The 17361-nt window shown below is 38.0% G+C and overlaps 1 protein-coding gene across 16 annotated transcripts in view; it reads left to right on the forward strand.

The window, feature by feature from the left end:
- ART3 (ADP-ribosyltransferase 3 (inactive)) overlaps positions 1–17120 on the forward strand; it is a 205710-nt gene extending 188590 nt beyond the window's left edge. For 8 of the 16 annotated variants that reach the window (XM_049105055.1, XM_025427715.3, XM_025427635.3 and 5 more), the window contains exons 4-12: positions 6420–6452; positions 7393–7425; positions 8427–8474; positions 10426–10458; positions 11051–11083; positions 11714–11746; positions 13221–13253; positions 14935–14967; positions 16529–17120. In XM_049105055.1, coding sequence (XP_048961012.1) covers positions 6420–6452; positions 7393–7425; positions 8427–8474; positions 10426–10458; positions 11051–11083; positions 11714–11746; positions 13221–13253; positions 14935–14967; positions 16529–16662 — 413 coding nt within the window. In that variant the 3' untranslated portion in view covers positions 16663–17120. The remainder of the gene's footprint in view (positions 1–6419; positions 6453–7392; positions 7426–8426; positions 8475–10425; positions 10459–11050; positions 11084–11713; positions 11747–13220; positions 13254–14934; positions 14968–16528) is intronic. The other 8 variants (XM_025427645.3, XM_049105048.1, XM_049105050.1 and 5 more) reach the window with 8 other exon arrangements.
- Positions 17121–17361: the final 241 nt, after the last annotated feature.

Consider the following 17361-nt stretch of genomic DNA (forward strand, 5'->3'; position numbering starts at 1 on the left):
GCTTCAGGCACAAAATTTAGGGAAGGTCCTTACTCTCAGAGTCCTACACTTGTACCATCTGCAAAATTGCATGATTTTAAGAGTGAGTGCCTTTATAAATTTTGCCTTCGTAGGCACCTCATTTGCCTTACCGCAGTTCTGGACCTGAGTTGCAAGTAAATGAAACTGTTCACCTTGAGAGGGCAGATGAGGACTGAAGTGAATAAATTTGTATTGAGAGGAAAAGTGCCCATTCTCCTCACCAACCATATAGTGGACCTGACCAAAATCCAAGCCGGTTAGAGTTGGCTTATACAGCTGTGGGAGCTGATTATGGACATGCATCTCTTCCCAGTTTCTCATATATTGCAGTAGCTTGAAATTGGCCATGGTTGAGAGCTTAACCATGGAAATCAGTGAACACTACAAATCAGGACCCCACCACCCACCACAGAACCTGTTCAACTAAACTAGGACATCACAGTCAGAAACCAAGTTGAAGATGGGCTGACAAAATGATCCCACTTTGGTGCTCCCAGTGCATTCAGCTAAATGCCATTTGTGGAGGCATTGGTTATGCAAAAACCCTGGCTGCAGTCGCTATTGGCTTGAAATCAGTCACTGGGTGATGGACAAAAGGTGATACTGAAACCCACAGAGTTGTTGTGAGTGGAATTATGAACAAATGGGGTGGAGCCATTGGGTTGATTCAGAATGAGCCAGGGCACAGATCAGCATGAGGAAGTGCAGTATGAATTCATGTGAGGAAGATGCACACCACTGTGGGGCCTGCCCACAAGGGCAGGCAAAGGCTATACAGCAAGTTAATGTTCAAACCACAAGGGGAGACCTTTGTGGAGGCTCACATGCACTGTTCTTTTGGGTAGCTCTGACAAAGTCCACTGCAATTGTGTTGATTTAGTGCCAAACTGGAATCTAACCAATGTTCTCTGTTGCCATCTAGAGACAACTCTTGGGATCTCAGGGGCAAAAACAAAGCTAGTGTTTTCAACACTATGAAGGATAATAGGCAGGGGTTTTAAAAACTCAAGCTAGGAGGATATAATCAGAACCTTGTTACATTGTGACTGAATATAACTCTGGATGAAAAAATAGTCATGTCTAAATGGGATAAAAAAATTATACTAAATTTAGCACTAACACAGGCCTGTGTTGTTTTAAACTTGCCCAAGATAACTAATTTTTTTAAGGCCCACAATAAATTTTTATCTAAAAAAAAAATAGATCAGTTGTTTAGGAATTGGAGAAAACATCAATGTCCCATTAGATAATACAGTTTCCTGGTGGTGAAAAATACTGATTTTGGTATTAATCCAAGATTATGTCAGTGAACTGTGAGTCCATGACAACAACACCCTTTCTCCTTCCTCATAGGAAAATTACTACCAGTTAATGTTCTTCTATACAGTTTTTCTAGAAAACTTGGTTAAATGTGGAATGTCAGTGGTGTAGTCAGGCTATGTATGTTATTTTTAAAAAATGACCCCATTTGGAAAACTACCTGGATTGGGAAGACTATAGATGAATTGTAATACCTGGTGGAAAACCATAGCTTTGGGATGCCCTGTCTCTTAGAGTGCAGATTAAGGTTTTATTGGAAGAACATTTGGAGAAATAGTAGAGTATACATCATACTCTGAACTCTATTTTGAACAGGGTGGGCATAGATCATCTGGCATTTTAGCCAGTGTTCCTATAGAGAGGGGCAAGGCTGTATATATGTAATATGTTCTACATATTAGAGTCATGGGGGAAGGGAATATCAAGACTCTTTGGCTAGAAAAGTGACCCTGTTAGAAAGGAGGAGCACCTGGACTCCAGTGGCTGGTATTACTTTGTTAATCTTAGTCAGACATGTTGAGCCCAGTTCTCTATTAAGGCATCAAAAGGATAAAGGAAGATAAACCTACAGAGCTATCAAAGATTTAGTTTTTATAAATCTACACCTAGCCCTTGAGGGCTCATTAAACATAAGTATCTTACTGGTTCTAAAGGACGCTCTTTTTTAGGCTTCCTTGGGAGGAGTGAAATTTCTGTGCTGTTGTCTGAGATTGTCTGGAACTGGGACGTCAATAAGATCTCACATAGTTAGAACAGATAGGAAGTGACATATTCATCACCATGAGAAATTCACAGTATGAGTTAACACCTAGAGCAATTGGAAGGCTGTTCAGACTGTTTATCTGTATTTATAGCAAAAGAGAGTACTCTTTACCACTAACTTCCTCTAGACTTTCATCCACCAGACTTGTTCATCCCTATTGTATCAGTCAGGATTCAACCAGAGAAACAGAATCAGTAGGAAATATATAAGAAACATATATGAAGCCAGTAACTACAAGGAATTGGCTTATGTGACTCAGGCTAGCAAGGCAAGTCTGAAATCTGTAGGTCAGGCTTTCAGGAAGGGCAGGCAAGGACTCTTGGACATGAGCTAAAGCTGCTGTCTAGGCAGAATTTCTTCTGGGAAGCCTCAGTCTCTTAAGGTCTTTCAGCTGATTTAATCAGGCCCACCAGATTATCATGGCTGTCTTTTTTACTTAAAGTTAACTTATCATAGACTTTAATCACATCTACAAAATACTTTCAAGGCAACAATTAGATTAGTGTTTTACTGGATAATAGAAGACTGTATCCTAGACATCTGACACACAAATAAAACTGACCCTCACATCTATATTAGTTATCCATCACTGCATAACAAATTACTCCAGAATTTAGTGGCTTAAAACAACGTTTATTATTTCACAGTTACCTTGGGTCAGGAATTTGGGTGTAGTATATCTAAGTCTTTTGGCTCTTACTGTCTCACAAGGCTGCAGTCATCATAAGACTTGACTGGGAAAGATCTGCTTCCCAGTTCACTTATTGGCAAGATCCAGTTCCAGTTCCTTATAGGTTGTTAACTAAGACCTCAGTTCTTCATGAGCTGTTGACCAGAGACTTCTCTTGTTTCTAGCCACATAGGGCTCTTCATAGAGTATCTCAAAACATGGCAGCTTGCTTCATCAGAGTAAGCAAGAGAACGAGCAAGAAAGAAAACCAGTAAATCATAGCCTTTCGCAACCTAATCACAGAAGTAATATCACCAATGTTATATTCTCTTTGCTAGAAGTAAGTCACTAGTTCACTACACACTCAGAAGGAGAGGATTATCTAAGGATGTGAATACCAGGAAGCAGGGTCATTGGGAACGATGTCAGAAGCTGCCTACCATAATACCAACCCATTATGTGCTGTCACTTCCTCTTGGGATGATCCAGATTGGCTGTCCTTTTTCCATAATGATTAGTTCATAGTGACCTCTCTGGCAAGGAGATTAGCTACAGAACCACTGGAAGCAAAGTTAGCTTCCGGTTTCATATACTGGTGTTTTTGATCTAATCAATATGAACCATTTGTCGTTTTACTGAAATCATATGAAATATATATTTATCTACTGAAGTAAAAGCAGATATTATATAAATGTCCATCCACTAAGGTCAGAACAAGCAAACCTACACAAAAAGGTGGAGAGCATACCATTCCTCCAATTCACCTCATTCTTCAACACCTAATTCCTTGGTACTTAGGAACTCAGCCAAGATAGAGGTTAGCATGGTTGTATGCAACTTATAAATAGCTGAGACAGCCAGTCAGTTCTGGAGAGATTGTTACGGGGGGGCTGATGGAATTTTTTATTGGAAGTCCTAATCCTTTATAAATGATTTCCTTACTGTGGTAGATTTGCTTACAGAGCCAGAAGCTGTAGTAAAGACAATGGCTACACGTGCTTGATTTGCTTTGTCAGTCTCTAGATGTGTTTCTTTTTCTCTTTCTCTCTCTCTTTTTTTTTAAAGATTTTATTTATTTATTTGAGAGAGCAAGCACAAGTGGCGTAAGGGTCAGAGGGAGAAGCAGACTTCCTGCTGAGTGAGGAGCCTAATGCAGGGCTTGATCCACGAGTCCCTGAGCCAAAGGCAAACTCTAGATCAACCAGGCCACCCAGGCTCCCCCAGATGCCTTTCTTTAGATATATTCACTGCATATGAACATGTATGTTTGTAGCATAAGTATTGACTTCATGAGTTGTGTTAGCTGTGTTTGTTTCCATAGAGAGGACTACATATGATTTTATCTTTGGTAATAGAGTTCTGAGTGTCTCTACAGCCTAGACCATTAGTGTTGGCACTGGTAGATGTCAGTCAGCCCCAAGGTGGTACACTCCTTGCCAGGATCACCATTTGAAGTTCTGCTCTTCACAAGATCAGCCAAGGCAGTGAACAAATTATTATTACAATGGATGGATGCAGCATTCTATTGGAGTTGCCCAACCTGCAGGCAGGCTGATTTAATAGAAAACTGTGCTGTCTTTTCAGGTGCAAGTCTTGTAGGTAAGGCCCCTATTGAGCCAGTAGTTTGGATAAAATAGTAAATAAGGCTTTTTAAAAATATTTTTTTAAATATTCCATTCTTAACCTCAGTAATTTGCTAATGGAATGTATGTGCCTATTGGACACTGTTCAGCTTCTCAAACCTTGGAATCAGATTACATACCACACTTATTTGCTGACCCACATTGATTTTCACATATATTTGCTTTTTATCACAATTACTGAAAACCCAACTATGCAAATACATGATATCAAACAGAATATTACATGGTATAACTTTGAAACTGCGTTCTACTTCAAGCTAGTAGTTCATGCTGTGTCTGATAGATACCAAGTACATCTGTGTTTGTCCCAAAATTTTAAAACACCCCTTGGTATTTTGTGAATTTCTACCAGTATTTGGGAACTGCAGGTCTAATAAATGGACAGGCACCTGTTTGTGAAAGTGGTTAAGGCCTTAGCAGCTGGGTTTGGTTCTTAATTACAAGTAAAATTTCCATGCAACAATGGAACTTTTGGGGTTTTATCCTACCTAGGGACTTAAGTTCAGAGAGAACCATTGCATGATAATATAGGGGGTTGAAGAGTCTTTTAGTGAGACAGTCTGTTTCAGTCCCAGTAACAGGCTAGCAGTAGCAGCCCTGCAAAGGGAGAAATTGCTTGTTTGCAGAAACCCAGCGATCAACAAATACTGCCTTAGTCTTGTAAGGTATATTATACCTATAGCTTTCTTAGCTACACCTTTCCTCACCTTTACCTCACCCTCAACTAAGCCCTCTGAAGTGAGGCTTGTACTCATTCATCTCCTGCTAAAGCAATATTTTGTATTAGTCTCTGTACTGTTGTTTTTCGTTTAATTTCTATTTTGGCATCTGAGGTTATCAGCCTCAGGGCACCATCCAGATTCTAACGGACCTCTTAGGGATTCCCCCATTTTAGATGGAGAGATTCATTCTCAGGTAGCTGAATAGGTTAGATTAGATCAGTGAGTTAGCCAGGCATGGAAAAGAGATCATAGGACATCCAAGGCCTTCCTGTGGTATTCTAGGAAGCCCTCCATGGCTCATGCTGGCACCAAGTCTAAATAAACATCCTTCCACTGAAGTTCTTGACCTAACCACTGTGGGGCAGGCTAGCAGATTTCCTGTTTGTCACATCTCAGAGGATTTACTGCAGTACTGATGACTTTTTCTAGGCCATCACTGGTGAGAAAGTCTAAGGCCTTATAAATATATAGTGGTAGATGCCATATTCTTGCATTACAAAAACTGTGGATTTCCTTACATATATAGATCAGTGTTCTGGGACCACCAATCAATGTTCTGGGATAGAACAACTTGTTTCTTTATATGAATGTGAAGGATCTTTCTTTTTATATATCCAAGGATCTTGAAGATCTGATTGAAAATTTTTTTCTCAATGAATAGGAATTATCATAAGGGCACCTTGGTGGCTCATTTGGGTAAGCATCTGACTTTTGATTTAAGCTTAGGTAATGATCATAGTGTGAGAGATCAAGCCCCATTCGGGCTCCATGTTGAACATGGAGTCTGCTTAAGATTCTCCCTCTCTCTGCTCTTGTGCATGCACAGGCTCACGCTCTCTCTCTCTCTTTAAAAAAAAAAAAAAAAAAAAATTGTCATAGTAAAAGGATAGGTTTTCTGTTGAGGACATTTAGTATCCAAAGAGAAAATTAGTTGAACAGCCAGGTAAATTTTTCCCTAATTTTTGCAGACTAATCATAGAATACAATCCTAAAGTGTTAGCTTTGGATGGCCATTTGGAGGTTATTTGAAGCAAATTCCCAGTAAAAGATACAGATAAGGAAACTGAATTCCAGAAACATTTTGTTTTATTAAAGATCATGCTGTTTGTTAGCTATAATGTGAGTACAAAAATGTAATTGTTCTGCATTTTGAATCCCACTGAATTATGGATCTGATAGGTAGATCTACAGATTAGATTACCAGTAGCCATAAGACCAATTTGAAATCTTTACTAGGGAAGATTGTATCTCATTAATAAAGCTTTATCTTCATGTTTCAGGACTAAAAAATGAAGATTGTGTTGAGAACGTGGGTAAGATATGCTTTTAATTACTGCTGTAATGGGAATATTAAATTCTCCCAGGTATGAGTCAGAGCCACCCCACCATATTGTCATACTGCAGCCATCATTTTCTCAAGGCTGAGTTGTGCTGCTGCTGCTGCTACTACTACTACTACCACCACCACCACCACCACCGCCGCCGCCGCCTTGTCAGGTGGAGGGCCCAGGAATGTCTGCTGCTTGCTTTCCACCCCCAGCCATGCCTATGGCTATACCCTCAAACACTGCAATTGCCTTGGGCATGCAAGGACTATGCCACTCTCGCCCTAGCCTTAAGGACTTTTGAATCCCCCTGCATGATTCGTACTCACAGTGCCAGATTCATATTCTTACATTTTGATATCTTAGGAAATAACATTTGGGAGACTAAAAAGGGAAGGAATAGAGTACATATGGCTGAAAGGGGGAGATACAGGGGACAGAAGTAATGGGGTCTGTCTCAGCTTCTTCAGTGAAAAGTAGGAGGAAGTAATAAAAATAATCTTCCTTAGCAGACCACGGGAAAGATTTCAGAAGATAAACAGGAATTTTAGGAGGAGGAGCATATCCCATAAGCCCACCAGATTTGAACCAAAGTTTCCAGAAAGTGCTTTAGGCTAATGCATGTCTTGGGTGGATCCTTCTGAAGATTTCCTTGTTAAAAAGTTTGAGAATAAAAGTCTGTTTCTAGCTGTGTTTCTGGCAAATTTTTCTTGAATTCTTCATGTAATTAAAATAAATCCATACCCATTTGTTTTTGATATTGAAATTTTATATTTCTCATTACTATATTTTTGGAAGCCAACTCAAATCTTTTATTAATAGGCATTTAAAAATAGACTGAAAAAAAATAAAATAAAAATAGACTGAACCTGACATTTATGTACATCTGAGCATAGTACTAGGTAATGAAAACATGTTTGTATTTCAGAATATCATCAACTCATCAATGTCTACAACCCTGGTAAGTGTGTTCTGATTTTTAAAAATAATCCTTAAGTGGATATTTAGTATTTAGTAGCTCTTTCCCATTTAGCAAATTAACTTTTTAGCTGAAGAAAGAATACTTTGCAGATGTGAAGGAGTAACTTGAGAGGTAAGAGAAGTGGAAAAAAGAATTTATTCTAGGGGAAACTTACCTTTTTGCAAATGAGAGGGTTGGCTCTCTGGAGAGCTGAATAATATGGAAATAAATATTCCAGGGAGTAGTAAAGTTGGTAGGACCTGAAGGACTAGTTGCTCTTGACAGACCTGAGGGCCTCTTAGTATAGCTCTGTTTTTCATTGTTGAGATTAGCCTGTGTGGCATCACACATCCAGATAAAAGTAGAAAAGCTACTCATTTTCATCTGTTAAATATGCTGATGTTTGCTGTCATTTGACTAAAGTGTTTGGGTGATTAGATGCTTTCCCTGCTAAGTTTCTACTTCAGTGATTTGACTCAAATCACTTTGTTGCATTTAAGTTCCTTATTGTATGTTTGGCCCATGTAGCTACAGTAAGTTTATCTTTACCGAGGAGAGAAAAGCATCTGGATTTTCCCTAACTATGTAGTTTACCTGATGTTTGGAAGATGCTTCCTGTCCTTATGTGAAGCATTTTGTGCAGCTTCATGTGAAGCTCCTGGGGACTTGCTTTTAGCAACATTTCTTATTGACTCACTGCAGTCAACAAGTTTTACTGGTTATTTCACAGGGACTTCAGCTAACTTTTCAAGACAGGTATTTTTTCTAGCTCATTGAGATCCCTAGAAGACTGGCTATATGTGATGATTTTTCTTAATAGAGAGGACCAGAGGAAGGTTGCAGCCCAATTCGGTGCATTTGGACTCTGGCTGACACTTAAATTTAGTAGCTTTAATTTGTTGGACATACTAGGTGGTTCTTTATGGCTATGATATCTGAAAATAGTTTGCCGTAACTATAGTAATTCTCAATTATTTTGTTTTATCATTAAAATGGGTAAGTTTCTTCTTATAACTTAGGTGAGAAAAGTCAGAACCTTGAAGACCCTGGTAAGACATTTTTGTAAACTCTGGGGGTTTTCCTTTGCAATATAGCTCTCTTAGGGATGGAAACACGTAAGTATGGCGCGGTAAGGAAAAGTGGGAAGAGGGCAGAACCCATTTTAACTTACTAGCTTGGTATAAAGAAGCCCTCCTGAGTTAGACCTCCTTTATAAAGAAGGCACAGCAGCTCTCTCATTTACCTGACTCTATCTTCAGGATGACCCACAGAGCAGTTAGGGATAAGATATGAGGAACTAGTTCTACAGAGCATATTTTCTGTGCTTGCTTTGGCAGCACATATACTAAAGAGCATATTTTCTGCTTTTATATTAGCTGTTACGTGGATAGAGGAAGGCAGAGGCATTAAAAAATGATGTTATCTTTTTCTAAATTAAAATGATCTTGTTTATGTATTTCTGCTTCTAGCAGTCTGAGTAATAGATGCTATTACCTGTATACATCTAATTATTTAGTATATTTTGAAGTACAGCTCATTCCCAGGTTTTTGTTGTCGTTTTTTATAATGATATTACTCAAATGACCTCAAGGGTGCTGGGATAGGGACACTCATAAATTAATGGTAAGATTATAAATTGGAACTTTTCTGAAGGACAGTTTGATAGTTTATATTACCAGCCTTAAAAATGCCCATACCTTTTAACCTTATCATAACACTTTGAGGTATTTGTACTAAGGAAATAAAGATATGTGGTACAAAACGTTTACTGTGTGTGGTCGCCAAAATTTATAAATAACCTTAGTATCCAACAGTTGGATATTGTTAAATAATATCCATATAATGAAACACTAAACAACTTAAAAATCATATTTTTTTTAAAAGATTTACTTAACTACATTAGAGACAATGAGAGAGCACATGACACATGTGAGCAGGGGAGGGGAAGAAAGAGAAGCCGACTCTGCTGAGCCAGATGCCCCTAAAAATCACGTTTTTGAAAAATATTTAAAGATCGAGAAAGTGCTAATAATATAGTGGCAAATATAAATGTGATATAAAACATATGGACTGTAATAGCAATTTATGTAGAAATTTCAAGAGGGGGCACCTGGGTGGCTCAGTTGGTTGACTATCTGACTCTTGATTTCAGCTCAGGTCATGATCTCAGAGTTGTGAGATCGAGTCCCACGTTGGGTTCTGTGCTTAGTCGGAAATCTGTTCTGTCTATCTCAAATAAATCTTAAAAAAATGTGAAAAGATACAAACTTCTAGTTATAAGAGAAATCAATACTGGAGATGAAATATATAGTAGGATGAGTATAGTAGTACAGCAGCATGGTACATTTGAAAGTTGTTAAGAGAGTAGATCTTGAGAGTCCTTATCACAAGGAAAAAAGCCATAATTTCTTTCTTTAAATGTCTGCATGAGATATTAGATGTTAATTGTGGTGATCATTTCACAATACATGTAAATCAAATCATACTATAAACCTTAAACTTATACAGTACTATCAATTACATCTCAATAAAGCTGGAAAAATGCTTACAAATGTGTATGTACCTATATATAGCAAAGAAATTGAAAGGAGATATGCCAAAAATATTGAGAATGAGTAGCTCTGAGATCTAAAATTATGAGTAATTTTTAATATTTCATGTGTTTTTCCAAATTACCTGTAATTATAATGTATTATGTAATCAAGAAATTTTATTTTCAATATATATGACAACTGTAGGTCAGAGTCTTTGGACTGAATCTTAAAAAAAAAAAAATCACGAACAGCTGTATTGCTTAATCTAGGAGAGAGCCTGGGTAACTAGCCATAGTTTTTAGCATAGGTCAGACTCCAGTGAGTTAAATGTTCTCCCCTTTTACCCTGTTCCTGCCATCTCTCAAAGCTTTTAGTTTTCCACTGTAAATAGCAATATAAATACAAGGTTAAATTAATTTTCAAGTTGATGCATTTTTAACTAAACAGTTTCTCTTCTCGTCTTAAGGAATGAAAAACCAAGAGTCCACTGTCTTACCTGGTAAGCGATCTTTTTCCTTACCCTCTGAGACTAGCTACAAGGTTAGGGGGAGACTTAAGGGCTGACTCCTAGGACTAAGGATATTACTGGACATGGAGAGTTTGAGGAAGAAGTTAAGCAAGAGGAGAGGGACTCCATTAATTGAATGCTTTGTATGTTCCCTGCAGTGTGCTAAGCAATTTTATGATTTATTTCCTTTGATTATCACTTAGTACAAACCTAGATTATAAGTATTTCTTTTGCCTAAATAAGTAATTGAAGCTCAAAAGGATTAAGAAGCCTGCCCAATCATAGAGCTAGTAATTATAATGACAATAGAACTAAATCAAGCAGGGTCTTAAACTTAGGGCTGTTCATTTAAAAGTTTATGTTAGGACTGCCTTATAAAGAGAAGTTTGGAGAGATATGGGTCAGATCATGAAGTTTTTAAAGTGCAGGCTAAGGAGTGGGCTTTGTCAGAGAATGAAGAACAGTTGAAAAGTGTTTTTGTTGTTACTCTTTTCTTCTTCCTTTTTTTAGGGTTGGAGGGGGGGAGGTGTAGACAAAAGAGCATTCACAATGCAAAATAACTAATACTCCTTTCTGTCTTGAGGTATGATGAGCCATGAACCCACCCAAATACCTGGTAAGACAGCTTTCTTTTTTACTCTCTGGGCCCAAGTATGAGGTAAGATTAATTCCCCCAGGCATTAAAGAATATATTGTCATGAGACTATACATTAACATTTCCCTTACAGCTGCCTGTTAGCCATTCTACAAAGATTTAGCTGGGGAAGAGTGTAGAGAGGAAAAAAGTGTCTGTCTTCTATCATATGTGTGTTCCTGGAGCAGGGAAATTAGCTTGGCGTAGGGGACATGGCTGAAGGCAAGGCTGCTGGGACCTGGAGGCATGCAAGCCAACACATTCTAGGTTCTACAGCTACAGCTGTTATTCAGTAGAAACTTCAGTTTCATGTGAAAGCTGACTTTTAGCTTTGGCTGACAACTCAACATCTAGAATTTCCAGGTAGCAAAATACAGTCTTCTGGCATATGGACAAACTCAGTGCAGTGCCATGGTAGAAAGGTCCTCTCTCTTTGAAGTGGATTTGCACAGTGAGGGTTCTCATAGCCAAAAGTTTTAAATAAAACGCCAGAAAGTACAGGGCAGTGGGGCTTTGGCACATGTATCACTTAAGCTCATCAGATAAGAATTGGGAAAATGTGTACTGACTGGAGCAAGCTGTTAAGTCACTGAAAACTTCTTTCTCATTTAGGAATGAAAATTCCAGAAACTTTTTCACTACCTGGTAAGAAGTGGTTGGCATATGAGAGAGGAAGCTGCCAATTTGGGGGGTATAGTTATAATTGCCACCATTAGATAATGCAGGGGGACTAAGATCACATCAGTGAATAACGGACCCACATTTCTTAGTACCCATTCCTTGAGACTTGGGGTCCCTCAAGTGTTTTTCCAGTTTTATTTACCATGGCAGATTTAACCTACCTATAAGATATAATCATGAAAATGTTAAATAGATATTTAAACAGTGTGAGGCTGTTGCTGAGGACAAGGCCATTGAGGGGCCTTGAGCTTCTGTGGCCAGAGAAACTGAACAGTGATTTCTGTCAAGTTCCGCAGAAGGGTCTCAGAACTTATACTTAGAGGAGGAAAACCATTAAAAAGTCCCTAAACTTATTTTTTTTTTCCTGGGACAGAGAAGTAAATTTTTTAAAAAGTTGGGGTGCTTGGGTGGTTCAGTCAGTTAAGCATCTGCCTTCGGCTCAGGTCATGATCCTGGAGTTCCAGGATTGAGCCCTGGCTCACTTGGTTTCCTGCTCATCTGGGAGCCTGCTTCTCCTTTTCCCTCTGCCCCTCCCCCTGCTTGTGCTTTCTTCCTCAAATAAATATAATCTTTAAATAAAATTTTTTTAAAGTGGACATAATTTACAAGAGAGCTATGGACAGTAATAACATTTCTCTGCCTCAGGATTGTTGTCTTTCAAATACAGCTAATATTTGTCATGTTTACCTCTTGGGGTTATCTTATAAGGACTACAAAAATGTAAAATCTCAGGGTGCAAGCCCCTATTTAATGCTTAAGTCCTTTCTCCTGAGTTCATGTAGTATTTTGAAAATAATTTTTGGTATGTCTTATTATTATGGAATGAACAACACAGTGCTGAGCTTTGCCTAACATTGCTATCTATGGAAACTGTGTCCTGTATACAGAAACTGCATATTCATAGTTAATCACCTAAATCACAGATACAGGCCCAGAGAGACTATCCAGCAACTCTTATATTCATCCGAATTTGCCATATTGGCCCACGTGTTTGTTTGCTCACAACTTTGAAGTGACCCTCTGACAACACTTATAAGCCATTTTGTGTGGCTACAACTTTTCAGTTCAGCGACCTGAGTTTGCATAGTATTCTTACTGGCTCCTGCAAGGCACAGTGGTTATCTGAAAGGCAGCTGCTGAGCTTGGATAGGGAATGAACACAGGCTGTGTAGACAGATCCTGTCTGTCTCTCTGTCTGTTTCATGAAGTCTCTTCTCTGCCATTTTCCTCTGGGTAACATTACCTAAGTTTTTTTTTTTTTTTCTTTCTTTCCTTTTTTTTTTTTTGCTTCTTCCAAATCTGTAACATGAAGAAAACTTCTGTCTTGCCGGACTAATTAAAGTTCTAATGAGATAAAGTCTGGCAAAATGAATGGTAGTTTAAAATAGAAGTAAATGGTAGTTGTCTTTGTTATTATCTGAAATTCTTTCTCATTTAGGAATAAAAGTGGTACAACTGGATGAAAAACCTGGTAATAAATTCTTTATTAGGGGTGGAGATATCATGGGTTCCTGGGTCCTTTACCATCATCATTGTTAGCTCAGTCTTAAGAGGACTAAGAAAAACACCTGGGCTGTACAGCTTCTGATATCCCAGTCTGCCAGCCAGAGTGAGAAAATGTTGAGAAACCAGTAGCAGTAGGCTGCTCTTGTGGCTCTCTGGGCTAAGCAGAGAAAAAAAAAAAAATAGTTGACCTGCAACTGGAACAGTTGGCTTCCCGCTACACATATCTATTCCAGAATAGGACAAGAAGTTTCCAAAGGTAAGGTGGCCACTGTGAGGGAATCTGTAGTAATTGGAACAGCATCATCAAAGAGGTGTGTATGAGAATCCTATAGCATGAGGGGGATCCCTGGGTGGCTTAGTGGTTTGGTGCCTGCCTTTGGCCCAGGGTGCGATCCTGGAGTCCCAGGATCGAGTCCTGCATTGGGCTCCCGGCATGGAGCCTGCTTCTCCCTCCTCCTGTATCTCTGCCTCTCTATGTCTATCAAAAATAAATAAATCTTTAAAAAAAAAAGAGAGAGAGAGAACCCTACAGCATGAGACCAGTCATTCTGTGTTCCTCACTGCACTCACCAAGTCCTCCAACAAATAGGCCCCTAGGTTTCCCTGGGAATGTTTTGTATTATGCCCTCTCCTGGAAAGCTGTATGTAGTGCATTGTTTTAAAAAGAAAACATTGACACAGGATCTCGTTTAATCTATTTCAGATAAATATTGTTATTGCCATTTCAGAGATGAAGATATGGACTGTAGGAAGTTTAAGAAACTTGTAAAGGGCTAGAAGGAGAAAACTAGGATTCATGCTTTTCAAATTTTGCTCACTTTCTGTCACGTGACACTTGTCTTCCAACCAAATTTAGTTATAGAAAATACACCTCTATCCTGGGCTCCTAGAATTGGCATTTGGCTTCAAACTTATCAAAATATGGCAATATCGTAATATTTCAGTGCTAGTATAGCGTTGTAAATGAGGTCATATGTCATAGTAATTGAGAGCAGAAGCTTTAAAATCAAACATTGCTATCTGGTTACCTTTGTGATTTAATCAAGTTTTGAAGAACATCTATATAATACTGGTAACTATGCCTACCTACTGAGACTGTAAAAATCCTGACAGTGGGGGATCCCTTGGGTGGCTTAGCGGTTTGGCGCCTGTCTTGGCCCAGGGGGTGATCCTGGAGTCCCCAGATCGAGTCCCACATTGGGCTCCTTGCATGGAGCCTGCTTCTCCCTCTGGCTGTATCTCTGTCTGCCCCCCCCCCTTTCTCTCATGAATAAATGAATAAAATCTTTTAAAAAAATGACAATGTACATAAATCAATTGCATGAAGCACGACACATAGAAAGCCCTCAGTAAATGATAGCTATTAATGTACTTGTTCAGTGTGCAGAAAAAGTACTTTTTTGTAAATAAAATTTTAATCTCTCTTTGAATGGAAAAACATACACATAGATAGTAAAAAAAAAAAATCAAAGCACAAGTGAGTAAAATTTAAACCCTTCCCCAACGCCACACATAAATCTAAACCTAATACTCTTTTCTGCAGGCCCATTTTCAGAGATTGCCAAGTTTACTTAATCGTTTAATCAGATTTTTCTCTTCTGGATAGATGTACAATGTAATTAATTCAAAATCTGTTTATATTTTAGAAGACAAAAGTCGAGAAGGTATCGGCAATCCTGGTAAGAAATATTTCATTTCTGTAGTTGATAAATGTCTGATCTCCTGTATAGAAAAAGTAACAAATTTATTTTTCCTCAATAACAGGAGCAAAGTTTCAGGAGTTTAAGGCATCATAGTAACAATATAGTGTCATATGCAAATGTTTATTAGTTTGTATATGGTGGGAGCAACTTGACTTTATATCTTTATTTTCGACTCTGTTCTGTTTAGAGCAGTGGTTCTCAACCCCATCAACCCAGTTCTCCCCTTTTTATAACAAATATTTATAAAGACTTTATAGTGTCCTGGAATATCATTCATAGATAAGACCTACCTGCACCCATAAGAATATCAATTATAATGTCCTAATTATAACTTATAACAAACATATAGATTTCAATATGTGTCTCTATTATAGTAAAAGATAGTGAACAGATAATTGTATTTACTTATACAAATTGGATTTAAAAAAAGACTAGAAGCTATTCTGTGCAAATATAAGAAAACGAAAGACAAAAGAAATAGAAGATAGATAGAAATTGATGTTTATTAAAACAATCCAAAAATAATGTTTCTATGTACAATTGAGGTCTAGGTTCTGGCCTTATGCATTATATACAGATTATTAACTTGTATGTATGTCTTCCACTGCATTTGAAATTTGTGTGGAAATGGGTTAGGTTTTCATTGTACAAACACTGTCCAGAGCATTGCAAGATATTTAGCCTTTTACTTCTACTGCACTGTTGTGATTGACAAATTATGACTGCCTGTTATGAGGAAGTACTACTCCCTTGAGAGCCACTGCTCTATAGTAACAAACTAATGTATGAGTGCACCCCATCTATATTCATAGAACTGCATGTTTATAATTATGGCAAGTGAATTGATAATACAGAGTTAAAGACTTATAAAATTTATTGGCTGTTTCTGTTGAAATCTGAGTGGTGATCCCATTTGGATACTTCCCAGTTCTCCCTTTTACAGTCTAAACCAAAACACAGCCATAATTCAGTTAAGGGCCGTGTGAAACAGATCATCCTCACATGGATGGATTCCACTGTTTCTCTTCACTAGTTCAGATGAAAGGGAATCTGTTTCCTCCAGACCAGTGTTTCATGTGTGGAGGGAAAAAATTGAAATAACTTTTTTTAAATTAGTGTTTAAAAATGCAGCTATATTTAATCTCATATTGGTAGCTATTAGCAAATACATATGAAATGTAGACTTGAAATAGGCACAGAATTAAAATTTACCTTGCATGTGTATACAGAAATTGAAACAAAAAATTGTAAGGAATTCTAGAGAATTGGTACAACAGCAAAAGTATCTTGTCTACATAGATATTAAAAAGGCTGTGGAATCCTAGATAAAACCTATGTCAGCACACTCTGATGATATATATGAAAATATAGCCTGAAATCTCATGAACTATATTTATTTCAACATTGTTTCTAGTTAGTATTTAGGTAAGTTTGCAACTCAACTTGAATGTCTACATATTAAGGATAAATGGTGTAGGTGGATGAAATTCAGATACAAAAATGACATGTGTCAATTACTGTGTGTTCTCATTAACAGCTCCAGGTCCAGTTCCGGTCCCAGGTCCCAAAATCCATCCCTCTGCATCTTCTGGCAAAATGCTCTTTCCACCGTTGGGGACATCCATCATTTTAATCAGTGCTTCCACTGTATATCTCTTTGTTGCTCTGTAGTCTAACACATTCTTTATTTACTTAAAATATACTCAAGGGGGATCCCTGGGTGCTGGGTGGCGCAGCGGTTTAGCGCCTGCCTTTGGCCCAGGGCGCGATCCTGGAGACCCGGGATCGAATCCCACGTCGGGCTCCCGGTGCATGGAGCCTGCTTCTCCCTCTGCCTGTGTCTCTGCCTCTCTCTCTCTCTCCCCCTGTGTGACTATCATAAATAAATAAAAATTTTAAAAAATACATACTCAAGGGATCCCACAGGAAACCAACAGGAATGATGTATTTTTCACTTGTTGGTCAGAGTCACTTGATAAAATGAGAACTGAGTATTTATTTACTTTGCAAATTCAGAGTTGGTCCAGATATGTCACAGAATTCATTTTTCATTTATTTCTATATTAATTTATGGTTGCAAAAAGGCACTGTATATTCCTGATTGAATTCAATAAAAGACTTTAAGATTATTGGATGTAATTTAATTAGAATTGTTAGATACTAAAATATCTAGTACTGTTAGTGATTAACTTGAATTTAATTCCTGAATTACAATTTTAAAGTTTTACTTATCTTTGAAAGATCAGACTTTGACTTCAAATAGTATCACCCCTCATCTCTTCATCTTCCTTTGATAAATAAAGACTATGTTTCTGTAAACATGAGTGTTTACCAAGTGTTTTACATAATAGTCCCTAAATTCAATCTCAT

The sequence above is a fragment of the Canis lupus genome, chromosome 32, assembly GCF_003254725.2.
Source record: "Canis lupus dingo isolate Sandy chromosome 32, ASM325472v2, whole genome shotgun sequence".
NCBI lineage: Eukaryota > Metazoa > Chordata > Mammalia > Carnivora > Canidae > Canis > Canis lupus.